This window comes from Buteo buteo, chromosome 2, assembly GCF_964188355.1.
Source record: "Buteo buteo chromosome 2, bButBut1.hap1.1, whole genome shotgun sequence".
NCBI classification, from domain to species: Eukaryota; Metazoa; Chordata; class Aves; order Accipitriformes; family Accipitridae; genus Buteo; species Buteo buteo.
This window is the reverse complement of record NC_134172.1, coordinates 34,456,318-34,484,089: the sequence shown is the minus strand read 5'-3', so window position 1 is coordinate 34,484,089 and position 27,772 is coordinate 34,456,318. Positions and strand designations below refer to the sequence as shown.

At 38.9% G+C, this 27,772-nt stretch overlaps 1 protein-coding gene across 5 annotated transcripts in view; it reads right to left on the bottom strand.

Annotated features, from left to right (window-relative positions):
* Positions 1-27,772, bottom strand: part of HDAC9 (histone deacetylase 9) — a 491,076-nt gene that overhangs the window by 224,488 nt on the left and 238,816 nt on the right. For 3 of the 5 annotated variants that reach the window (XM_075050409.1, XM_075050417.1, XM_075050402.1), the window contains exons 4-5: positions 3,134-3,375; positions 2,029-2,179 (exon numbers count right to left, since the gene is read on the bottom strand). In XM_075050409.1, the coding sequence (XP_074906510.1) occupies positions 2,029-2,179; positions 3,134-3,375 (393 nt within the window). The remainder of the gene's footprint in view (positions 1-2,028; positions 2,180-3,133; positions 3,376-27,772) is intronic. The other 2 variants (XM_075050424.1, XM_075050431.1) reach the window with 1 other exon arrangement.

Here is a 27,772-nt window from a genome sequence, read left to right as displayed (position 1 = left end):
CGGATTAATTGTTTGTCTGTAGAAGACTGAAGTTGGCCATAATCCAGATATTCAGTGAAGTCATAAGGAGTATTTCAACAGTAGATGAGGCTATTCATCCAGGGCAGATGTATCTACAGAATTTAAATTATTTCCTAATAATTCCCAAATACAAAACCAAGGATGAACTAAAAAGATAGTGACAAAAGGTCACTTTGAGTTTGCATTAAAGAATGTTTTATCTTTTAGTAAATAGTGATAGCACACCGAAACTGTCCTCCGCACACTGTCTTGGTTATGAGCAGAATGCCGTAGAAAGAGCCAGCAGTGAGCCTTTTTATTCAAGCCACTTAAGAGCCTGTACCTGTGATGTCTGGAAGACAGACCACAGCCTGAAACATGAGTCTTAGTTGATAACTACTCTTACAACACAAAACCAACAGAAAGGCCAAAACACCAGGAAGACACAGTGCAGTTTGACCTCTCTTGGTGGTCAGCTCAATACAGGACAAGAAGTAGGGCATGTCAATGTCAGGTTAAACTGCCAATTCCTACTTGCAGCATGGGACATGCTTCTTTACTCACAGCCATAATACTCTTTATTAAAAAAGCATGAAGAAGAAAAAATCTTCTCTCAGTTTTCCATAAACAGTGACAAAAAAGGGAAGAAAAAACATTTCTTTAAAGTAGCAGCACTAAGGCATACTGATACTCTAAGTATTTGGTCACCCAACCCTGACACAGCACAGCTAGCTGGTGAGCATGTCCCCCTATGACCCAGTTCCCATAAAATAGCTCTACTATCCCTCAGCTTCAGACCCGAACTCCCCTTCCTGCACCTTTCTTCCCTCCTGTAGTCATTAAGTAGAACAGCAGCAGCAGCAAATGCTGGGGCTGGGCCTGGGGGGTCACAAGTGCTGCTTGGCTGGCAGCTACATACTGAACAGCCACCCAGCAAGCCAAACTGAGAAGGGAACCACTGAGTTCACATCACTGCTTTTCCTTTAGTGGGAGCACTAATAAAGCCCAACTGTTTATATGGAGGCTGATTTTTCATACCATGTACAGAAACCTTTTCTTCCTGCAGTTTCTGCCACCTTCCCACTGCTAGGTCAATAAGCTGGTGATGCTTGCAGAGATTCATCATTCACCAAAGTACTGGAAGCACCATAGACACCTTCATTTCTAAAGCCTACGATATGGTGGTACACCTACAACTGTTGAACTGATACATTTTTCCACCCAAGAAAAAAAGGCACGAGCATAATGTACAGCTCTTTTCTGCTTTGGTCTTTGTCAATTAATTCTTGTGGTCCTTTAGCAGGGCAAGTAACAACATCTGCTGGTGGCAGCTTCATTTTGAATACCTTCACAATGTACTTCAACCTGATTTTTAAACTGACCTCATGAAGGAGAATTATTTGTATCTGTCTCCCTCTAGTGAGCACCAAATTCCAAAGGTATCCTTTATATCTGTCGTTTGCCTTTGAGATATACGTGAGCTAGAAGTAACCCTTGGTTGGGCCTCATGAAATGGCATCAAGAACAAACACAAGGCAGTTTGAAGAAGTACTAGCACAAGTTCAGAAGTCCCAGCCAAAGATATTCTTCAATATTTTGTCATATTTTCAATCTTGAAACAATGCTCAAATTAGTTAATCAGCAAGTAATTTGATCTTTTGCTGTTTTGTGGTGCTTTCTGTATTGGGAAATAAGTTCTTCAGAATGAAGTTCTCAAGTGAAGCTTTAGGCTTTCAAATTCCCTCTTTTTTTATAAAAAGAGGTGGATTCTTGAGAGACATATACACACGTCTGTCAAAGTGTGCTTTCCTACAGTCCTCCAAGTCTGCACACAAACCAGCAAAGTGTTTCTGTGGGTGCAGCAGGTGGTCCTGCCTTTCTGCAAGCACAGCCTCAACTTCTCTAGTTGTGTATTTCACACAGTAATAGGCTTGCTTCGGGTTCCTGTTCATCGTCCATTTTGGCTGGGAGAAGGCAAAGGGGAATAGATCAATTTCTTATTAGGATTCATGGTACAATGGCTCTTACTTTCTCGGCCTCTTTCTTTGCCTCGGAGGGGAGGAAGCTGTTGTTCCCTGCGATGCCTCTCCAGTTCCTGCTCTTGTCTCTGCTGCTCCAGTTTCTGCTCTTTTTCAAGGAGTTCTTGCTGTTGTTTAATGGCTAGGAGTTCCTGTTGTAACTTGCACAGAACAAAAAGACATGAGAAAGTGCAGTTTGCACTGTTTTCTAGGTCAGTTCTGGCTAAAACAACCCTCTTGAATAACTGAGTATCAGTGCTTGCTTTTGGGCTTACACTTCTTTTCATCTCTTAACTGACTTTCCCCAGTCTTTTAAGCGGGATAGTGCATTACTGGCTGTCACTAAAATGAATTTTAATGTCAGCTAGCAGCCTGCTGCTCTGGTTTCACTTCTTTCTCTTTTGGCAAAGAAGCCTGGAAACTGCACAGGGTTCTTTGCCAGTGCATCACCCAACTCTGGCTGCTGTGCTCCGCTGCGTTTGTCAGCTCCATCGAGCAGAAGCTTAGCACAGTAGCATAATGGCAAGTAGCTCAGAAGGAAAAAATGAAAAGAAAGGCAAGATCATAAATTCATGGTCAAAATCCATTATAGCAATCCAACCATAGTGCATGTAACCCCATATATAATTTTCTTTTTACATAATATGAGGCAGTTCAGAGAAGAGTGAAAACACACTTTCAGGGCCTGCCTCCATTTTACAAATGCGAATATTATGCACTTGCTTATCAGTTTGGTTTGTGGGCACAAACTCAAATAGTAGCCCCCCAAAGCAGTCTCTTAATATACTCAAAACTGCACATACAGAAAAGACAGCCATATTGAAGTCTGGCTGAAAATCCAGATTTGTAAAATAGGTAGTTTGATTTTCTGTGGATGTGGTGGCTTCATGAGCTTGATGATTCTCATAGTACTGCCTTGGTCTGTTGTGAGCAACTCGCTGGTCGGTGCTAGCAGTTTTGCTTGAAAAGGCTTTTATCACCCAAATACAGAGAAATAAGCACTCAAACACCATCTGTCAGTCACAGTGAACCTTTCAGGCATGTTCCCTTTTCATGTCTGCCTAAGCATACTCGGTTTGCAGATAAAGTGAGGGATAAATGAAAAATGTTGCTACCTTTATGTGCTCCTGAAGCTGGGCCTGATGCTGGCGGGTCAGGTTTTCATGCTGCTTCTGAAACTCTGCAATCAGCAGTTGTTTCTGAATTTGCTGCTGCTGCTGGATCAGAAGTAGTTCCTGCTGTAGCTGCTTTTCACGCATAATTGGGTCCACCATGGGAACCATCATCCTGAGATCAGTTCGCAAGTCTAATGGTGAGATAGGCTCTAATCCCACGGGAACCTCCGACTTTACATCCACTGTGGGAAGAAAACAACAAAATGTATATATATAAAATATAACTGGAGAAGGAAAATAGAGATCATTCCTGCTGGGGAAAAGACCAATTTCACTCAAAGACTGCTTCAATGTACAGACCTAACAAAACACTAATGGATTTTATGCTGTATGCAAACTTCAGACATTCCTACTAGCAATTGGAGATTTTACAAATTATTTTATCACTTACTTTCCATTCTCTGCAAAAATGCTCCCAGATTAATATTCTGCAAGCAACCCAGTTCTAAAACCTAATGTCACAGCCTAATGGAGCAACATTTAGTGAGAATCTCCTAGGCACTATCAATGCTTCACAATAAACGCTCAGGGCACTTCTTCAGTGTAAGATGAAGGCCATCCAGTTCTCACTGCATTGCAAGAGATATTCCAAAGCAGCGTGTAGATTTTCTGAGGATGCTGTTACACATGAACAGCTACCTAATGCTATATAGCTACTGCATGTAAATTTACCTGGCAAACACATAGGAATAACACATATGAAATTATAGGTAAATAAATTGACCCAGAAACTGAGAAGTTTTAATATAGCTTTTTGAAAAGTGTCCACCATGCTTGGATTGGATTAGACATAACATACTATATATGGCTTGTAAAAAAATGAAAACATCTTGAATTATTCCAATTTGTTGCAGCAATGGTATATATTGTTAATCTAGCCCTAAAGTACTTAATGAAAAATCCTGTGTTTTTCTATCTCCTTATTTAGATCGAAGGGACTAAAACGCAGCAGAAGAGAGAGGTTTGATGAATTTCACTACAATACTTGTAAAGCTCAGGTTTTCATATTAAGTGAAGAGACAGAGTGTAACTTTATCTATTTCAAAAGAACAAAAAACTAGCAAGTAACATTTCTACAAGAGGAAAATAAATAACAGCTGAGGGTCTCTGCTAAAGCTCAGCAGTTCTGATTCCATCCACGAGAGGACAGTGGAACACAAACACATTCGCTCCCATTCCTACTGCTCCACTATCTTCATTGGAAAATAAGATTATTAACTGAAAACAAACATGCTGTCGGAAATGACTAGGGAACAAGATTTTAAGCGTATTTTCTCCTTTGCTCTGCTACAGCTGTATTTGTTTTCAAGGAGAAAACCAAAATGATACAGAAATATTCTAGCAAGCAGGAGCAGCAAAATTGAAGCAGCAAAAATTGAAACTGCAGCAAATGGAGAGAACTTAATTGTAACTGTACGATCAAATCTACTAGTAAAAAGTTTTATACAAATAAGAGATGAGGCACCAAATCTCTTCTACTGATCATGTTCTTTTTTCTCAAAATTCTGGAAACATACAATTTCCTGGGCTGTTTTTTTTTTAAATCCTAGTAACTGTGATTGTAAAACCTCAAAGCACAATTTGCCTTCTTAACCTGCTACCCCAACAGAATGATTGTGTCTTAAGTGCTTACTTTTGTTCTGAGACTAATCACTAAATTATAAAAAATCACCTTTAACTTACAAAAACTACTCTTGATTATAAATAATTGCCACAGACCAAGAGAAACGGACAGGCAAACCCCCAGCCTTTCATCCCATTTATTCAGCAGCAATCCACATTCCATTTGTCTAGACTAAATATAGCCGCGTTTATACAAGAAATCAATAGTGCTTGCAGCGAGCAGAGCAAAGACATGAATATTTCATCAAACTCAGACAGAAATGGCAATCAGCAAACTGACAGCAAACCGTGTGGGCTGACTGGCCATCCAGATAAGTCTCCGGTACTTGGACAATGGCTCATTGCCCGCAAGTCACAATCTTATCATCGGCGCTCTTCTATTTTTAACATTAATTGCATTGTAGGTGACAAAGGCTTATCATGTTTAAAGTGGAGAGATGGATTTTCTTACATCTTCTGTGACAGGATAATAAGCCTTACTAGGAGGAATAATAGTAACTGGAGCTTGGCAAACCCTGCAGGGTCTGGTTTGCAATAGTGTTTGCAAACTGAACCCCGCAGTTTATTTTGCAGATATTGGCTACAAATCAACCCCTACAGGTCTGCATGGCGATTCAGACTGATTATACTTCCTATCTCTGATGAGCATCCCGCTTCTTCATTTTCAGAGCACTTCTCGTGAGGGGAGGCCTCCAGATTTTTCTAACGATGGAAATTTCCTTCTACTATTAGTAAAACGTACAGCTGAAATCAGGCTCAGTTTGATAAGATACACATTTTCAAGAATTTTGACACACTCAAATAATAAATCTAGTGCTGGAATATCTACTTCATCAAGTTCAACTTTACTTCATTTCTTAATGTGGGGGAAAATAAACATTAAGGTAGTTCTAGATGCTTGAATCCATAGAAATCAATACATAATCTTTCATGTCATTTAAATGCCAATTTTTACTGACAAATAAGATAAGCATTTATTTCCTAGCATAAATATTGCTAACAGTAAGGTTACCGCCAATACTACTAGTAACTGCTGACATAGTGAATACTAACTTTTGAGGGTAATTGCTGTCTTAAAACTGTAATAGCTAATAGTTAGCTGGATAATAGTCAACCTAATCAATGAAGTTATTTTAAACAAGTAACTATAAAATTACCAATCAAACTGAATGGTATGCTACTGTCTATTAGGTGGTCCTAATGCCACAGGCCATTTACATTCTCCTCACTTGTTACCAGCTGACAAGAAAGGGACAAAGAAGCCCCGTGGAGCTACATCAGTGTGAAAAATGTGTAATGGAGCAGAGAATCAAGATGAGTGTCTTTAAAAGCTTTGACTTTTAGTGGAAGCATTTTCCGCCCGCCACCCCAATGCAACTTTAAATCTCAAAAGAGCAAAGGTGGTGCAGGATGTTTATTCTCATTGGGGCTTTTTATGTTTATTCACCCCCTCTACACAAGGATGTATGTATTTTTCAGGTAGAAAAGGAACATCCTAATCAGTGCCCTCAACCTCCAAACATCACAAGAAGTAATGGGATACAGGACTTCAACAACAGGATTCATTGAGATATTAGCCAAAAAAGGAAAAGGATGGATAACGAAAGAAAATACTAATCAGAGCTTGATAAAGGCTAACTTCACTTTAAGGAGCCTTGTTTTGCAGGATTTCCAGTATCACCAATGGAACAACGTTGTAGCAGGCATGATTCAGAATAGGACCCTGCCTGCACTCTCTCCACTGCGGTCTGCAGCAGATCCTTCCTAACAGCTCTGCCGACTACAGAACAAGCCTGGGATTCCTCTCTAAGGTTAAATAAAGACAAACTCGCTGAGCTCATGTCAGCTGCGGTGAACACAACAGTAGGCTGCAGAATATTAACTAAAAACATTACTGAAAGCTCGGTGATTCCAGGAAATATGCCAAAATCTGAGTAGAAAAATATTTAATTTTCAGCTACAACACACTGCAAAAGGTGTATGTATTTATTTTTCCTAAAAATACTCAATTGCCTTTATCTTGAAACATAACAACAAAAATAGTCTCAGAAGAGCGTCCATATCAATTATATTGCATAGATGGCACTTCCCACAGTGCTTTTGACATTCTGTAGAAAGAAAATAAGATACTTGCAAAACAGCATGCTTGTTCTTGTTGAATAGACTGAGATGCTTGGAGCATATGTAAAAAGAGGTAAAAGAGCTTGTTTTAACCCTGAGGCTTTGCTTTTTGAGACCATTCCTTAAAATGGGAATCACTGAAAAACTGTAAGTCTTTCACTGAGAGATGGCATTTCAAGCTTTGTTTCCTGTGACTAGTTTCAATTTCTGGTGTATTAGAATACACAAATCTTCTGAATCACAAGTACTAAGGGAAAATATCAGAAAACAAAACAGCCCACTTTCTTACCATCATCTCCCAAGAAGGGCAATCTTCTTTTTTTTTGTTTGTAGTTACCTTTCTTGGCAGACATCTATGCCATCTTTAAAAACAGGAACTTAAACAAGGTATGCTGCCATCAGCTGAAGAGTCACCATTCTTTATCTGAGATGCAATGAAGAAGAATTCTAGTAGACTGGCTTCCCAGAACATCTCATCTAGTACATTTATGATTCCTACTCTTAGAGGAACCATGCGAATTTGCTGGGACTGCAGGGATTCAAGCCAACCCCTTTCCAAAGGAATTTCTTGGTTACACTGTTGGGCTGGGACAGTAAGGAAGGCTGGAGAGAGGAACAGGGCATGAAGTGGGTGAGGACCTTTCTCCTGCCTTGGTCATCCAAGGCAGCCTTTTACTGGAGAAGCAGTTAAGGTTTATGAAGTGAGCAAGGAGGACTACAAAAGTTGGAATGCTAAATGAAGATTACACGTGACAAGAGACAGATGAAAAGCTCCTCCAACTAGCAACTTCAGTATTAGGCAGTAAAAGCATATTCCTGAAAACACATCAAAACAAGTAAAATCTAGAAGAATCGTTCTGCCAAAAAAATGGCTACACCTTACCCCAGACATCAATTTGGTGAAGTATTACAAAGAAAAGAGAGAATGGGAGAGCTGTTTATACTAGTGGTACTCTTTTGAACTCTGCTCTACAAAACAGGACCCACCTGAAGTTATTATTAACTTGTACAGTACTTTTCATAGTTTTCATATGCTTTTCATAAAATGAAAACAAACCAGAACAGTTTTGCACATTTTAGTGTAAAAGAAACTGCCTCTATTTGGCCTCTTCATCCAAAGAAAGTGAAAAAATTTCCCTTTTACAGGATTAGCCATCAGTCAATCACGACATAATCAGAGCACTCAGGAATTTACAGGAAAAGAGCTCTAAATGGTGGATGGCGTGGAAGATCCCTCCCCACCCCAATAAAGATAATACTTTAAATTTATGCTCCAGTTTAAACCTTGAATTCTCCAGATTTATGTGCCACCTCATTCAGGACTTGAAAAGCCCAATACCTGAAAAGCCATAACAGTGTCTTTGAACACAGATTGAAAAAATGAAATATCGTAGGAGGCTGAAAGTTGCAGGAATAAGGAACAGAGGGTAGCAGGGAAACTTTGGCAGGCAGGTGAGACAAAAAGTAACTGGCAGGAGACAGGGCAGAAAAGGACTGGCCAAGCAATAATACATGAGCTGCTGACCAGAGATAGAGTGCAGGAAAAGGAGTTAAAATTTCCGAGCTTTCTGTGCTGAGAAGCAGCATTACAGGAGCATTGCTCACTCTGTAATCTAAGTGCAGCCCTGGCACACTGATAAGGTGGCAGTGAGGCCACAGTGTAAATAAAGAGCTAATAAAGGAGCAATGTGTCCATTGTGAGGATGCTGGGAAATTAAGTGAGCAACGTGGTTTTGAATAGCCATGACTAAAGAGGACGAAGTCTGGCATGAAAACTACTACAGCAATTGTTCAATGTTCAAACTTGCAGAAAAATCTCATAACCTGGAGCCCATTCCCCAGAGGAGAGGTGGTGTGTGGCTTTCTGGGGGAAGCTGTGCCATGGCGAGACCTGTGCGGCAGACTGCAGGAGTAAGAAGACAAAATTTTAAGAATAACTAGTGACATCAGAAGTACAAGTCAGATGATCAATAAACTGTGAAAGGTTAGGTTACCTCCCATGGGATGATTTATCATCCCAGCTCTGGTGGCTAAAACTTGTACCTCAATTCTCAGCTGGCATAATCTGTCATTCCTCTGTTAACTTCAATATAGGCAAAGCTTCTTTATGCCACCTGAGAAGCTTGATGCAGAATCTCTCATGAGTATAGGGGTGAAAGAAGACAGCCTTGAGAGCATCTCATTTTAATATGGGGACAAAACCATCCAGATTTAGGATGACACTTGTAAAACTTTTTTACAATATTTAAAATCAGCAGAATTTTTTCTCCACTCTCACAATTACGCTAAAGGATGCATCCAAGCTGAAAAAAGTGTCACTTAGATTTCACTGAAAGTTATTAAATGTTTTTGATTAGTTATATATCCTCAATCGTACTCTGGATTTTGGTTGTCACAGGCAAGGAAAGCAGAAAGAAGACAGCAACTGCAAATGGAAGATTTTTTTCAAAGGCAACATGATGACTTTTTATGGCAGTTAAGTACTCGACTGCAATTTGTACTTTTAAAACTTCCTCACTTGGAAAGGAAAAGGACAAGAAATTAGGACACATTTCAGAGCAGAAAAAATACTTTCCAGTTATTTTCTTGGATTATCCTTCAAGAGTCACTAATTATTTTAAACAGTACTATCACTGAATCAGAAGTATAAGTGAACTGTCAAACCTGATGAGGCACTCAGTTGAGTTTATAGTATTAAGGAGAAGTGTAATAAATTAGACTAGAAATTTATTCCCCTTTGTTCTATAAAAGGGATCTTACCATGATTATACCTTTTCCCTGTTTCTTTTAAGTGTTTGCATACATGTCATAATGAGAAGTAAAATAAATGCAAACAGCGATCTGGGCTTCGATTTACCATTCTCTTATTTCCCCAGGGCCTGGAAAGGAAGCTCAAACAACCACAAACTTCTAAAATATCAGTGAGAGGCCTTGAAATACCAACACTGAAGTTACAGCTAGCTGGCTTTTGTAAAAAATCAAAGGCTTTATTATATTGATTTACTAAAATCAGATTCCTTCTCTGCAACTAGGCTTTTGAGTCAAACAGTCATAACAAACACAAACAGAAATGCCATCTAATTTGTTATAGTCAGGAAGTTTTTAAATGTTACAGTGTTCGCTGTTTCTTCTCTACTGAATACACGAGCGAAAGTTCCACTTACGAGCCTGCCAGAGTTCATGCAAATTTCAGGCCAACTACTTCTGTCGCACAAATAAAGGCAAATGCACCCAGTAAATCACATCAGAATGTGAAACGCTTTTAAACTCAAACCTGGGATCATCTTTTATCAAGAAATCCAAGCTGAGCTATATTTGGGTTTCTGAGTTACTTTATATTTCAGCTAGGAGAACTCTTACATACACATTCTCTACACCCATCAGCACACAGCCATATCCTCACTTTTCGGAAAATGCCCTTTTGATATAAGGAATCTGAATATCCTAAATTCTAGATGCTACTGTTGCAGGCAAAATAAAAACATGTCAAAGATAAATGCACATATGGTTAAAAATGTAGAATTTCTATGTAACTTTCTTTGCAGTTCCAAAGTCTATGACATTCTGGTGATTCTATTAAACAATGATAATATATCAGTGTTAATTATGCTGTTGATACATGGTATCAGGTTAGCCTGTTTGACCATAATGTGCCCACCTCATGGCATGCACGCACAAGAAATGACAGGGAAGAATGTAAAAAAGCATTCTTTTGGCTGTGTATCTTCTGTGCATGGATCAGTACCACTGCCAGTGAGATCATACTGAAGATGCCAAGTAAGGTTTGATTTGGCGGCAGCACCACTTAGCGGTTGCAGAACTAAGTAGGTATAATGTCTTCAAATCAGTAGGTGCCAGCTTATCGCTATCTGCTGGTCACTTCATTAAAGCCTTTGCAATTAATTAATTAAAATGAAAGCATATGTGATATAAATCTGTGTGCATGCACTTGCATACATACATAATTCTTGTATCATATCCTGAAATGCTAAAAAAAAAGCAAAGAGCAGACATGATACAACGGATTCCTCTCACCTCCCTTTTTAAAACAGGTATAATGATAGAAGCTCCAGACACATGAGAAAGGCAATATGCTTTTAATTGTGTCAGTATTATTATACATCAAAAGACAATGTACAAAGTCCCCCAGGTTGCTAAGGATGACTGAAAGGGCACCATGAGGCATTCTGGAGACCCGCTACAGTCTTTGCCTCATCCCCTATCCAGAGACAATATGAGACTGCTACAAGTGGTACCAAATACATCCAGAACATATGACTTTCACTTACTTTTCTTTCATCTCTTCTCCACCTGTGACTGCTGCAGGCACGTTGGTGGCAATGTCGAGTTTACACCTGCTGAATAATTTCCAACAGTGCAGATACCACTATTCTAATCCCAAGTGGATGACATAGAGAAAGAGGAGAGGGGGGAAAAAGCTCTTCCTTGAAGTGAGGATATCAAAGGTAGACAGCCACCACTTGGGCATGCCAGCAGGTATATCCTGAAGTATCATAGGGCAGCATGCTCCAGGCAAATTAGACAGTGGGCGGAGGTTTGCTGAACAAGTATCCCCAAATAGCTTTGCTATTTCAGGGGTGTGACAGCCAGTGCTCCAAATGAAACCCTTGGAAGGCAAGATGCAGTGCAAATCTTTCAAGGAACTGTTGGCAACTTTGTATGTTAGGGAAAAAGATGACTGATCCCAAAAATGCAGTGAAGAGAATATTTTCCAGTTCCTTTTTTTTTTTTTTAAATTTATTTTTGCAGCTGTATGTGCTCCCCAAGATGCTACAACACTTAGGGTTTTCTTTTTTTCTTCTTTTTTACTGCATAGCAAAACCTATCATGTACATGTAACTTACTAAGCTCACAACCTCTCTGCTATACCCAGGAAATCAAGAAAGACCTCCTATTATTCCAATGTTTTTAATAAATATTTATGGAACGTCCTGATCTTTGACAAGCACGGGGCTAAAAATGGTTTTGATCCCAAGCAGAGAAAAAGGGAGGACGAAATTGAAATCTTCCACAGAGGAGGGGAAAAATCCAACAGAAGGATAATAGTACTTTTTAAAGAATCTTTCTAATGAGAGAGTAGATGAGATGCCAGCCAGAGACTGGCAACTCAGTACTACTTACTATGTTAGCTCAGAAATAAAACTCTTATGTATCCTATGCAAAATTAACAATTGCAGATGTTTATTAGCGAAGATGTATTTGCTTGTATCATATATTTTTTCCTGTTCTGCTCCCCTTTGTACCACGTTGCCTTGGACTGCAACATACTCAGGGGAGTCTGTCCTCCTCTGCTCACATAAAAAACCTACTATATTTGCCTAGTCACCGAAATAAAATGAATAAATAATACTAGATCACTGGCTTGCCGTTTTTCTGAAGTCCACCTCTTGGATTACTGACACCTAGCAGCAGAAGAGATTACAGCATGCATAGAGAAAACACTAGGGTCAGGCAGAGAAAATGAAAGATTTGGTCCCAATGATGATGTAAAGCAAAGGAAAGGTAGAGCTGCTTAGACTGCAGAACTGAATTAGGAGTGGCAGAATATGACAAGGGACAAACAATGGCAATCCAGCTGATGGGAATATTATGCAGCAGTCAAGCCCCAAAGTTGGATGGATAATGACGTCAATAGGCAGAGAAGATGGGCTGCTGTAAAGAAAGTAAGGAGGAGTTTCTGAGGAAGATCCCTCTCAGCTTGATGAAAGGGTGGTGAAGGTTTTAAAGGTCTTGACTCAATCTATTTTCTGCTGCAGACAGAGTATGTCTTTCAGGGAACAACCTTGACTACCATACAGATGGCCTCATTTCCATTACTAAGACATTACATAACGCAGGCACTCCAGTAAAATAGATTACATAAAATATACAAAAGGCATTATGAACTCACAAGCAAGGAAATGCCAGTCTTCCAGGATGTTTTCTTATATTTTTGTCTCATTAATGTGAAGACAGTTGTGGTTTTATAGCATATAGATCCAAACCATAATCATTTGCATTAAGTAATCACAAAAAATATCTCTCTCTTATTCTGCCATTTGGGATTTGGGGGAATTACTTGAAGAAAGCAGACAGACATCTCAGGTTCACAGCTGTAACCTAAATATTGCAGAACTCTCCCATTTTCTAGCAAAAAAGTGTCTTGGCAAAGGCAAACTTTTAGATGTTTACTTCTAAAACCAAATAATGTTCTTGAGCTGAAAAAAATCCCAAGCCAGGTATATAACATCTTGTTCATGTAATTCTGTGACATAATTAGCATCATCACTATTACACTACTTATCTAAATTCCTCCTTTCCTATTTTTTCTCTTTTCACCACAGTAAATGTTTTCAGCCCTGTTGTGTCCATATCTCTGTTTACTTGACTATCTACTTTGATTCCTTGAAAACATGTGCTGTAAATATCTGCCCTAAATTCAGAAGATTTCAGATAGCAAAAGCAACTTACCACTAACATTGCACTCTCTATGACAGAAAGAAAAGCTATTGCTATTTTTTTACAATGATGTAACACTAAACGTGGAAAACACTATTCAAGATTTGTGCTCTCCAGACTAAAGGGATCTCTGAAAGGCTCCCTCCAGAATGCGGAGACATGATTTCAACCACCAGAGGGAGTCAATCTGGTTTTTCAGATCAACTAAAAATTAGAATGAGCAGAAAAAGCACTGAGAAGAGAAGAAATCGCTAACAAATAGTTTATAACCAGATAAATGTGGATACCAAACACAACGAAAACAAAACTTTACTGGTGTTCCGTTTATTGAGATAAGAAAATCACCTTTTTTGCTTTAAGCGTCATTAACAAAATTCCTATTTGTATACTTTTCCTGTATGACTTCAGATTAATAAGATTTCAAGGCATCAAAAATAATAATTGACATAATCAGAATGATATTCATATTTCTATCCAACTTACTACTCTTTATTTGAGTTCAAGACACTACCATACTCATAAGTCTGTTTCAGACATATGCTGGCTCAACTCAAAACTGTAAATACAGCAGGTTTTCTTCAGTTTATTTATGATTTAATCACCTTAATCAGCAAGTAGAGTTAGGGACTTATGATGGTAAGTATAGGAAAGAAACTGACATTTCTACTCACTCTGGCAAACATTTGTCTTTGTAATTTTTCAGCATTGGAAAAGCAAACTATAGGAATTATTAAGATGATGGCAACTTTCTCAGTACATTAGCTGGAGATATTTTCCATTATTATTCTTCTAAATAAATACTGAAAAATGGTTCTGCATTCTGTAATATTCCAGAAACGAATGAAGTTAAACACTTTAAAGAAATTTATCAGTTATGTCAAAAGAAACAACAGCCATAGAAAAATTCTACACAATTCTGATGCCACTTAGCAAGCGCGACTCAGAAAACTGGAATTCAAAAGTTATTACCCATTTTTGGTTTTCCGCATTTCACTAGGTCCATTTCTTACTAGTGGGTTGGTTGTTTCTCTCTTCATCTCAACTCATCTGACACGCAGAAAGTCAGTCAAGCCTGTGGGCATTTCTTCAGTCTCAAATGAGAGATTTTTTCTCAAGCAAGCTTTTCCAGAAATCAAATTTCCTATTAAGAAGTCTACAAAAATCAGTGGGAACTCTTCTCAAAGTTCAAACTCAAGTTTTGGAAATCTGCAGATCAGGCCTGGAACATGCACACTAGACTGACTGCCTGAACAGAGTCAAGCACTCAAAATTACTCTTCAGGAAACTCTTTGGGTCCTTTGAGAATCTCTGCTTAATTATTTAAATAAACCCTACTCATATTGAAACCCCCACCTCCCACTTAACACATTAATCATTCAGAGTAGAACTTCCTTCTCATCAGACCTAAGATGAACAAATCTTAGCCCATTGCAGTAGGAAGCACATTTAGTCATGTGGACTGAGCTTTTCAACCTGGCTGGAAATGTCATTACAAACTAAAATTCTGCAATACAAGAGGCAACATGAAAGTAAGTAAGTGCTCAGTTTCTGCACTTTAAGCAGAACTTTTTGTCATCAATGAGACTGCATTACAATATGTTATGGCATTATTGCATCAGGCATTGCATATTAAGGACTGGGAGAAGAAGGCAGTGCAACTAATTTAAGGTTTGCCATGGAAAGGCTCTAATACTGATTTTAAGGCAAAGCACTGAGAGAGCTTGGTACCATACAGAAGTCATTAACATGTTCACTTTAACAAGAGACAAACTGGAATCTAGCCTGAAACCTCCTCATCAACGTACTGCAGAAGGCTGGATCCTGAGCATCTTGGTTGCAGCAGCGGCATCCCTTATTAGGTTCTTCTGTTCAGTATAGTTTGTTTTCTTAGAAATTTAAAAATTTTTCCTGACTGCAGTAATCTGTCTAATTTTGAGTTTTCCTCTTTCTTACTCAAAGTATTTCAAAAGCTACCAGGAAGTGATTTTCCATTCTTTTAGTCTATTGAAAATATTATAATGAAGCATATTAAAAGAATTAAAAACAAAATGCAAATAATTTCGAATGCATCCAGAAAGTACAGCTTCACTTTCTATGGCTTTTTATATTTCTGCCATGCACAGCTATGCTGCTAAGAAACGGGAATTTATTTTGGCTAATGAGGCTATTTACATTAATTTTTAGATATGCTAGTATTTGGGTTTCTTCCCTTAATTAGGATCTGATAGTGAATACCTGAACTGAAATTTCTACACTGTTATGGATTTCCCTGTAGCCAACCTTGGCGCAGCACTCTCTTTGCTGACCGTAAACTTTACTTAATTAAATGAATGCTGAGATCATGGTAGTATATCCAGAAAGCATGTTTCATGCAATGTCTTAGGAAATGAAGATGATGAATATACCACATGAAGCTGACTTTCCCCTACTCACCAACATAAGACACCATTTCCTAGAACTACCACAAAATCTGCACAACCACTAGCTACTCATCACTGTAGACAGACACACTCTGCAGAAAGCACAGCAATAATAGGGTCTGGACATCGTATAAATACAGAGAGAATGACCAAGAGTCAGTCCACCTGAAAGAAAGGAGGTCTGGAAATACAGACAATGGAGATGTCATTGATTTCACTCATTCCAAGTATGTGAGTACTATTCTGTCAATTGAGAGCTATGCACCTGATGAAACACCACAAGGCAAAGCTGATACCCAATACTATTACCTTTCACTTTCTCCACAACTCAGAGTCCCAAAGTGACAAACTGACTAGCTCTCGGTTCAGAAAGAGCTTGCTTATGCACCCGTAATATTCCATTTCATTTCCAATCACACCTATATCTGCCAGAGAAAAAAAAAAATGAAATTGATAGTCAACACACATGCAAAAGGGCTCCCGAAGGATTTACCTTCAATGTCTTTTGAATACAAGTAAAATGAATGGCTCAAATTCCATGCCAGAGATGATAAAAAACTGGCATATGATCTTTCTTGAAAAATCAGAAACGACCAAATGTCACTCTCCACTATCCTCTTAATTCACCCATTTCCAGAACTTGCACTACCTTTTATGTAGCTTGCTTCACCTCTTCTTAGAAGACATTCTGATAGAGAGGAGACTAGTTGCAGACTAGGATGAAGTTGCTGAGATCTCACCACTAATTACAAGGAGGCTGACTTCAGACAGTGTCATGCTATATTTATCACCCACCTCTAAAAAGGCATGGAAATTAAATGCCATAAAGCTGCAAAACTCGGGGTCACAAGGTTGAACAACTGTAGATCCTGCACTCCTTGGAACAAGGAGAGCAAGGATTCTTTGTTAGTCAACAATGACATATATGGCTGTATGCCATGTATGATACAATTTTGTGCAAATGCATTTATACTGACATATAACACATGTTATTGTGGCATAAGGTGAAGATCTCAGCAATGCTACTGGTGGGATCACCCTTTCTGTTGACAGGGGCAAACTATTACAGCCAACAGTTAACAAGAAAATCATTAGGGATCATTCGAAATCCCTTTTTTTTGAACCATCTGACATAATTTTTGCTGCCACCTGCTTGAAATTTAGCTAATTGAAATGTGTGGGTTTTGACTGGAAATGACGTCTGGCAACACGATATTCAGCTTTTGATTCCTGTATGCCAGCCAATGGACACAACATACATATCCAGAGGCATAGTTTAATACCACAATAAATGAAATACACACACACAAAAAAATAATCAATAACCTTTGTCTCTTCTGCCATTCAAACCCTCAATAAAACCCATTGAAACAGCACCTTATGACTTTCATCCAATGATGACCTTTCACAAGCATCTGAAGACACGCACAAAATCTTGCCAATCACTCAGAAATCTGGCTAAAGGCCCTAAACTTCCAGAACTGAGTGAAAATCCTGTAGCTCAATACACAATTATCTGCTAGTCCAAATGTCCTAAGAAAGGACCTATGTGCCAATGACACAAAAGATCTTCAGAATTTGGCCAGTTCCTGAAAAACGGTTGCCCACATGGAACTACTCCAGAGCACGGCAGGTAGAGAAGCTAGTGCTCACTTCAATTATTTCTGAGATCTCAGAGCAACATTAACCCTCTTCAGAGCTATCTTCTGCCTTTCCAGTGTGGACCTGCTGACCATCTGTCCCTCAAACGAAGGAGGGAGGCTAGATGGAAAACTACCCACTAAACTTTCCAGCCCTCTAAATAAAGCCCTCTGCTGAGACCTTAGAGGGCATGTTCTCCCCATGTGTGTGTTCAGTTCCACGTGCTTCCAAGTTCAAAACACTGCTAAAGTAATGAGATTATCCTGATAATGCCAGGCAGGCTCACGTGACACAAGCTTCAATGCAGTCCCTATCCAGGCTAAAAACGCTACTGGCTTTTCCAATTTGGGTATCAAGCTGGTGGATACACTCAAATAGCTACCTTCTGCAACCTCCCATCTGCAGAAACTGCCATCACAAATTTCCCCATTACCATTATTACAAAGAAGAGCAAAAGTAACTTACTTGTAAACCAAAAGCCATTCCGACCTGAGAAGTATGTCTTTTTCTGAAATAAACGTTACTCGGTTCTAAGAATTCACACAATTCACTTCCTTTGCTCTTCCTTGACAATGTCTATTTAGAAGAGATCTATTTATTCCTCAGCACATTTCACAGTTCCTGTTTCTAAATGAGAATCATATTAACAAAGGGTAGAAAGACACAAACATGTCTCGAGAAAGCAAGACTGATTTCTATAATGTATGTACAGTGTTGTTTCCAGAGAGACACCCCCCCCCCCAAAGCTTCAAAGACAGGCATCAATGCAGTTAGCCTTTCAAGACTTACTGATCCTATCATGAACTTGCTGAAAATGAGAGAAGAAAGTAAAAAAAGTGTTTAAGATAAAATGAATAATTGGAGAGAATTGTATTACACTATAAACAGTTTACAATTTACCTTTCATAAATAAATGTCAAAACTGACCTTCTTCCAAGAAACAGATCTGCAACTATTTCATGATAAACGATTGTCCGTTCACCTATTATTGTCACGTTGGATTAGAAGCACTTCTTCCTTCCTCTAATACAGCAGACTCCATGTTAAAGTAATTTCAAGATAATATATTGTACTTTCCAAAAAAACCCAGCAGAGTGAAGGGAATCCACTTCCCACAAATTCTCTCCATGCATAGTTATTACTCTCGTCTCATTATTTTTCTGCTCAAACTAAACTACCTATGTCCTTTTTCATACTGCAATACTTTCAGCAAAAAAAAGTTCAAATACATATAAAACTTCTGAAAGAATACAGAGGACCACAGCACAGACAGCAAAAAGAGCAAGGCAACTGCAGCAAATGCTGCCCCCGCCAAGCACAACCATATTTAAGGAGATTATGTAGTGAAATTCAGATTTTTTTGTGGGTTTTGAACAGATACTGTGTATTTTTCTCCCTTCCCATGCTCTTTAGAAGCTCCTCACCATCACCTCCAGGTACTACTCTTGACTATGTAACATTTGCTGGTACCTCCTCCCACTGGCGGGTTCATTGAACCAGTGGTATATGTTGGCATGCGCATGCAGAGCTGTTTTCATCCCTTCCCTGCGGTTTCCTTTTCCACAGTAGGCTACCCAATATTACAAGGCACAGTCTGAACCAGTATAAACTTCCTGCTAAACGACTGTGGTTCCAGTCCTCAGCCCGACCTTGGGCACCAAGGACTGACCACAGTCTCTTGAGTACAGAAGTATCAACATGCTACTGGAGTTGCTGAGTAAAATGATTAATGCTTTGAAATACCTGCATTTGCTAGCACAGTATGTTCCTAACTGTTTTCTTAGGCTTTTTGGAATCCGAAGCTTGCACCGCCATAAAAGAATAGAATAAAAACACAAACCCATGAAGGTTTCTTCTCAAAACACTTTTTGGGCTTTAACATAAACCCCACTGCGTCTGTGTGCCACTGAAATAAGTAATCTACTTAAAAGTAATATTATTTGAAAAGCATCCTTAAAAGTTAAATTCTTGAAATTTTGTTACATTTATAGTTATATTTTAATAAATCTACATATAATTTTATATTCATGTTAAACATGCTATAAACACAGACATTTCAGTTGAAAGCTGCAGAAGCATTGGGATCTGCTATCGCAAAACAAGCTAAAAAGGAAGAGCAACTAAGAAAAAAGTAACATCAACTTTATTTGAAATTTACATTTGAACGTTATAAATATATAAGGAGAGCTGGATTAAGAAACGGATGCTGTAAGGCTATGCCAAGAGCTGCAAAACAAAGAACTGTTTGATCATACTAGAATAGAGTATTTCTTCTTACATAATGTTCCAGTTAATGGTTAGTATGGGAAGCTAGAGAAAAATGGCTCAAGTATAAGCATTATTCCTAAATCTGAGAAGAGCTTAAAATTACACCTCAGGGAGCTAAGCTGCTTCACGCTGTGCATAAGCTGCACATCTCCTCTCCCAGCAGTTCTCGCCAGCCCTCCCAAGCAGGGTGCAGACCATAACAGATCTGCTATCATAATCCTCTCCCCAGAGAAAAGGAGGAGCTCCCTGGTCTTGTTTTACGAAAGGAGGCGAGACACTGGCTGAAGTCACTCTGAATATGTGTGGCGTGAGTCTTAATTATAGTCACTTGAGATACGCCCAGTGATAGCCCTGATTTCCTTAATAAACCAATATGTATTTTCAGAGTCTGTAAGAAGCAAGCGTGAGTGCTGTGAAACAAGCAGGAGCTGTGTAAGCAGCAAGAGCAAGGAATTATTTCTTCAGGGATGAATATGAATCTTACATCCCACACTTAGCTAGTAAAACATAATCCTGTATTTAATACAATTAAGCCAATTAACACCATATGAACACTATTTTAAAACTTGTCAAGTTGGGTACCCTAGTGCCTTGGGAGCAGCCTTCATTCAGCGATGATAAAACCACTCTTACATTAAGCAGAACTCTTACAGGACAGGAGCACCACTTGAGATCAAAAAATAGCCCATGATAACTGATAATGACAACTCCCAGTAGCAACCTCCCAGCCATTTCACTGACCGCTCTTGCAGCCTGTGAAACAGGCCAGACAGAGCCACTAATATGAAGCTACAAGACTTTAGCTAGTTTCAATCTAAGTAAAGAAAACCATCTAGCAAGAAATCTCGCCCAGCCAGCCACAGGGCTGTTAACCTGCTTTGCTGAGGCTGGCTGCCACTGGGATTGTGTACTAGGGGCAATGCGGTGAGGAGGGGGTCTGCACTGCTAGACAAACCTCTGCTCCCCCACTGACACACCGATTTCCCTGTTGTATCCTCTTTTCTGCCATTCCCTGCTGGGTGAGTCGGCGCAGTATGGAGCATGAACAGCCAGGTAAGGACAGAGAAGTGGAAGTCACACTCTTGGTCCTTCTAAGACTCTGGCTGGGGTCCTCTCTCAGTACTTGCCTGCTTACAGCTGGCTTCAGGGCACCAGCACACACAGTAAGACAGGGGAAAAACTGAAATAATTTCTTTCTTCGTGATCCATAAGGGGCACAGAGTAGAAGCGGTTCCCATAAGTGAGCTGGAAAAGAAGGGACAGAGCTTGAGAACTTCCCAGAATTTATTAAGACAGGGTAATGGAAGAGGACTACAAACTGCTGCTGTAAGGCCGATAGCTCTAATGAACCACTGCACCATGGCAGACTTTGAAGCTTGGGTAAACTGGACTGAAATAATCCATGTCTGCCAACTGTCTATCTATACTGATGTCCCAGTTGCCAGTATCATTCTGATGTGATAGTTACACATCTTAAAGGACAATGAGTTTTAAGCCTCTCTTCAGCCTAACGATGTAAATAAGGATCACAAGTAAATACTTATTGTTCACTTGAAATTCCTACAGATTTTGCTCACATCTTTTGGCCAACTTTACCTGGCTGTTAACCCTGACCAGAGTACTCACCAATATAACAATTCTCTTAGCCCAATAGCCATTTCACACTGTTTTGCTGATCTGTGATCCACTGTGAGAAGTGTATTTTTGTAAAGCAGGTAATTTCTTCAGAGAGAAAAGCTTAAATGGGTGAAAAGGCACTGAGGGAAGTCATGCGTTTAACCCCATCTCATGTAAAAATGGGGCGGGCCTTCAGTCAAACAGATGTACATGGTTCTGCAAGTTTTTATAGTATTTACAGAGATAAAAGGCATTTGAAAGAAAATCTGTGCCTTTCATGTTAATTCCTAACCTTTCTCCTGCCCCCTTTGACCCACGCTCTTGGCAGAGTCCTGCTTAGAGTCAGTCTGCCAATGCCAGGCTATGGCAGTCCCCTAAAAGTAACACTACTTGGCATGTTCAGAGAAGGGGGACTGGCGAAAACCGCATGGCCAAGTTGGAGCCTCTTTTCTGCTCTCCCTCTCTCTGCCAGAGCAGAGCAATGGCAGTGGCAAATCTATTGGCAGATGCCACATTTATTCACATTGAGAGTGCAGCCTCCCTCATATGGACATTTTGCAATCTCTCTTATCTGAGCATATATATTTGCGCATATACATTATAAAAACTGATTGATTACACTGGAAATTTCCCTGCTACTACATCTTAATATTTAGATTGATAAACAAGAATTTGCGGTCTCTGGAAAAGATCTTATGAAATGTCTGGGTTTTAAACTGCACCTTTCAATTACCAGTTTAATCTATTAATGTGATACCTCCCTCACCAGTTTTTGTAACTATTGCACAATCCTTTAGTCAGAAATGCTACAATGGAGTGGTATATCTATGAAAGTCTTCTCTAATGCCAGTTTCCCTTCTGAAAACCACCATATGATTTCCTTTTCAGATCATATTAATTAATCCCTCATTGGATTAAACTGCTATGGTTTGTTATTTGTTATGCTGTTAGCAAACAGCTGGCTCTTACTAACTTCAGTGTAGTTTGTGTGCAACTTAATATCATCTCCAGTACAAAACCCTTTTAAAGCTCAAAAAATGGTCTGTAATCTGAACGTCCTGTTGCATGGCATGTTTAATTTATAAGCACTTTCATCTGTAGACAGTATTTTCCCACCACATTTTTGTTTGCAGTTTTGATGGCAAACTACAGATAACAGAGCAGGCAGCTCTACTGTGAAAGTAAAGATACAGAGCAGATATCATTTGCAGAGAGAGGTATGCAAAAGACAGTAGAACCTATGTACCATTCAGAGCACAACAGCTCTTTGTGGATAAATGATGAAAGATATGATTTCTTCCAGTGAGTAGTAAGTATGCACAACAAATAGCTGTACCACTGTTTATTTTAACAATATACCACAAAATGGGGAGAGCTACACAGCTGTTATCTGCACTTCTGTTACTGACCATTTCAGTGGTGTTTCTATAAATATTGCAGCTATAAAGACAAAGATTTACAAATAGGTCGTAGGCATTAGGGGCAGATTATACTGTACAGGTGGGAAACAATGATTTCTGGCACAAGTACAGATGATGTCTGTGTTCAACATGTGGGAAGTCTCCATCAATACAAATCAGCTGCCACCAGTGCTGAATGAGCTCATGTCATTGCAGAGCACAGTTCTATTGCCTTCTCTAAGATATGTCTATATCTCAAGGGAGTAAAAAGACAGAAAACAGAAACATTTTTAATGTGGGTTGTGTGAATAGTCCTTTGATGTGTGCCTATAATAAAATAAGATTGCATATTCCTGATTGTTGCTGGTATTGGGTGAGAGACTACAGAGAATTACACAGAAAAGACAACTTGCCATTCCTAGAAAACACAGTCACAGCTAGGGCAATTCAGATATACAATGCCTCTAAGCCTAATTTCCCCAGGGAAACCTTGTCTGTGAATGGCAAAGAGCACAGTATGGTTGGGTGCTTCTGAGAGCCCTTAGCTGCACAGCTTCTCCTCATCTATCTGGAGTGGGATGGGCACCAGATAGATTACGGCCACCTCACTATCCACCAAAGAATCCTAACTGCCTTCCTAAGAGCTACAAAATAAGAACCATCCTGGCTGTCTACTTCCTCCCGGGATGCATCTTTTGGACATATCATTCTTCTGTCCTTGTCTTGCCAGTTCTCTTTAAAGGAAACATAAGAAAGAAAGGAGAGCACGGCCAAAAATCAACAACAAGAAAGCAGTCACATACTTGTCACACTTCTTACAGGTGACTCTTTCTTTAATACTTTAACAAAACCTTACCATCTTATAAAGTTCAGTATTTTTATTATCACAGTAAATATGACATATATCGAACCCTCGCTTCTCTCAGTCATATAGTTTCAAAATTGCAGCTTTTCCTTTGCAGCTAGCAACTTATTCCTTCCGCTTTTGCTTTCCGTCCTGCCCATAAGGCAGAAAGAAAGGGAGTGGAAAACCTGTCCAAACAGCACTTGCTACCATTGAAATATGTCCAGTATGAGCATCCACAGACAGATTTACAGAGGAGAAACTAAAGCTCAAATTAGGACTCAAAGTTTAACGTAACTTAATTCCCTTCTGGTTTTTGTGAGGAAGAAAATACAGAGAGAATATGCAGAACACCAAGAAACAGTGTTTTGTGGAAAACTACATCTCACGCAGACTTCTAATTTACAGCCCAAATTGTTAACTAACAGTTGAAATCAGTTCAAGATTGATTGCTATACCTAAAGATTAATATGCTTTCATAGAAAGGTCCCCATTAGACACACCTCTTAAAGGAGTAAAAAGATTCCCCGCATGGTTTTCAGCACTGGCCAGGATGCCAGAGCCATGTTCTTCAGCAGGAAACCACACAGTGGAATGCAGAAACCATAAATATTACCACAGATCAATTGCCAGTTGAAAACTGTTGCAGAGACAATCTATTCCTTCAAAAATGTTTGTTCATTCACACAGAATCCAACTGATTTGCTTTAAAAGCCTCTTCCTCAACCGAATTCTTAGATATCTGTAATAATTCCATTTAATGTAAGATATTGACTTTTTTGGCTATTCCTACTAAGTACTCAACTCTGCTAATCGTCTTAATGTTTTATTCCGTAAGCAGTGAACTGGTCTACAGAATCTAAGAGAAAATGTTAATCAACTGCATAAATGTGTATTTAAATATAATACAGTTATTAAATTAGATTTTAAATTGGCACTAACTTCAAGTAGACACTCAAGAATAGGAAAAAGTAGTTTTATGGCTGTTAGTCTACATCAAACATTGAATCACAAATGCTTGTTTTTTCCAAAGGGCTTTTTCCTCTCATCTGTTCTCCAGCTCCCCACCACATTCCCTGCACTCAGCTTCTAATTCTCAGTTCCTAGCCATCAACACAAGCTCAGCATTCCAGTTTATCCTGTCAGGTTTTTCTCTTTCCTACCCAGGGAAAGCAGGAAGAGTAACTGAGCACAGGAATGACAGATGTCCTTTCGGTACTTGGATCCAGGTTCAGATCCAGCCTACGGCAGCCAAAAACTAAAACAGCTGAGCTCTGAAATGGAGCATATTCACTGCAGATGAAATCTTGAGGTTATCTACACAGTTCTCCAACTTTTGTGACACAGAAACTGTGGTTTTACCAAAGACTTTATATTGGCTAGATGTTTACAAAAATAAGTAAATAAAATGCTTTTTTCTAGTATGACAGTACTTTTCCCTGCCATAACAAATCCCAAAACTTTTGCTCCTGAATGTGAACACACCATATGTTCTTAAAGATCAGCAGAAATTTTAATGTGAGCACTGCATATGAGCTACAGCAGCAAAGCAGGTAAGGAGACTTGTGACAGGCACAAGACTTGCTGGGCATGCCTTGTTGCAAGCTCAACATACCTGTAGTCGAGAAGCTATAAAACAGTCATTCAGCCTCAGGAACCCAATGCCCATGAGACTACATGCAAAACCCCACTGACTGTGAGTGACCAAGCAGGTCTGACATTAGACTTTCTGTGTTGCTTTCTTTCGGTTTTGTTACATATGTCTGAAATTTATCAGGAACGCAAACAAAACTAATCATCTTTGAAAAGCTACTCACCCTCAAAAACTTCAGCTGGAAAGGAAAAATCTAGTAAGATCTACCATTACCAGTCTTCTGTACTATAGGCAAAGCAGCACAGGTCACACAATCCATGAACAATGAATTCAGAAATCTGGGGGGAATTCTGACTACACTTAAGTGAATATAAAATCTCACATGTACTTCAACAAGGATGGATTTTAAACACACTTTTACGAACTCAATGATTTTTTAGATTTATCTCGTTATCCATGGCCACCTCTTCTTCTGGTTGAAGTAAATTACAAAACCTTCCTTAATGTCTACTTTAACAGTCAAATGGAGGAATAATTTCAAAATTCAGGATGGAAGGTGATTTGCTACTGAGACAGAGCTCTGTGAGCTACGAGTAATTAATTCATACAATTACAAGTCTTAAAATTTCCAGTGCACTTACATGTACTGAAGCAGAAGGCAAATAAGACTTATGTTTTTTATCTTCTCATTTTTTAAATACAGAGGAGATTTTTCTTTTTTAAAAATTTTTTTTTTAGTTTCCTGAACTAAAAGCAAAAAGGTAAAATGTTAAGGCCCTAGAAAACCTTTATAGGTTTGTTTATCCTTCCCCTGCCAATGTAATATCACAAGCCTCTAGTAGCTGCTTATCATCATTTATTTAGCTCCATGCTCATCTTTGATTTGTACTATTCATGAATGGTGGGAGTGAGCTACTGTAAATGAGTCTTTGACTAAGCAGATGATCTGAAATCAAGGAATAGAGTACAAGAACTTGGAAGGCTCAGAATAACTGAGCGGAGAATATAATTCAGATGGCACAGAAATTTCAGTTTGGCAAGGATGCAATTTACAAAACTCACACTTCATCAAATTCAGTGAAATCCCTTCACTGGGGGAAATGAATTGTGTAGTAGGGTGAGATAAGAACACTCAGGAAGCATATTTGAGGGGTTTTTTTCAGAATTGGGTAATTGTTATACGGAGGTAGATGTGCTTAATCTAAATGAAAATCTGCTTTGCATGATTCCTGAAAGTGTCTTGAAATATAGATTAATTTATTCCTCTGGGCAAATCTTTGACATTGGTTAAAAAAAATAAAATATATTCCCACATAATACTGAGAAATACAATCCAACATGTTTAAAATCTCAGTGTATATTCTCCCTTAATATTATTATTTATTTTCGAACTAGTTTAGAATGCAATTAAGTCCTTCAGAGATCCTCAGCTGAAAAACTAAGGTTTTTTTCTGAAAACAGACTTTAGCACTAAAAAAACAGAGAGGAGATGGATTCTGTTGGTAACACAATTGAAGCAATGCTGCTCTTAAGAAACATTTATAGGATCTCTGACGATATAACAGTTGATACGCGGCATTAAGTTACAAAATCTTCTCACACTCAATCTTGTTTCTAAGAATGAAATGTTTGGCAATGTATGATGTTAAAGTTCTCATTTTTTCTAGCAAGAATTTAGCTGGCATGTATCTTTGGAATCAGCCTCTATCAGATGAAACTTGAAAGTTCGAACCATCAGTACTTTTCATCGCAAGATATTGACAGTAAGAGGTTGCATTTTCAGCAGATGGGAGTAAACCCTTTGTCCTCCTATTTAAAGTCCTGCACTTTTGAAAAACAGAGATCTAGTGAAAAACAGAATTTGGGGAGAAGTCCTTTACTCATCAATCCAGTAAAATCCACTGAAGATTATTATTTTAGTTGAAATGAGTAAGCATCTTCTATGGACAAAATTTATGTGGGGTTTTCCCTACCAAGGAGACACTTCATGATAGCATGCTTGGAATACACTCCCAAAATTTGTCCTAAGCAAAATTATTTTAAATGTAGTCATATTAACCTGTTTTAACAGAAATTCTAAGTGTTTTACCTTTCCTGATAGAAAGTTAATTTGATGTCGGCTCATTCTTCCCTGGAGTGAAACCCTACCTTAGTCAGTTACTGAATACACAGAAAACTTACTGCATATTTATCATCTGTCTGAACTAATGACATCAGTGAATATCTAGTTGCCTAGAGCAGGATGATGGGGTAGCTCCGCTGACTGAAACAGAAACTTTGCCTATCTGTGCCACCTTTAACATTTTGCTAGATAAAGCAAAACAAACTGGAATCCATAATCCCTCCACTTTCCAGCACTATTAAATGGATTGTGAAACCACCAGTGCTGGTGCATGGTTTCCTAAGAATTCAAAGCTTGAGTGCTACAGTCCTCTTTTTCACTTTGACTATATGTCAGCCTTTCCTCTGCTTTCTGAATCGAGTTCTCCTTGTTCTTTGGACTTCCTGGGGTATAGTAACCACGGAAAATAAATTTCTTTCCTTGTCTTCCATATCTACATTTACCACCAGCAAATGTCATTAAATCATGAA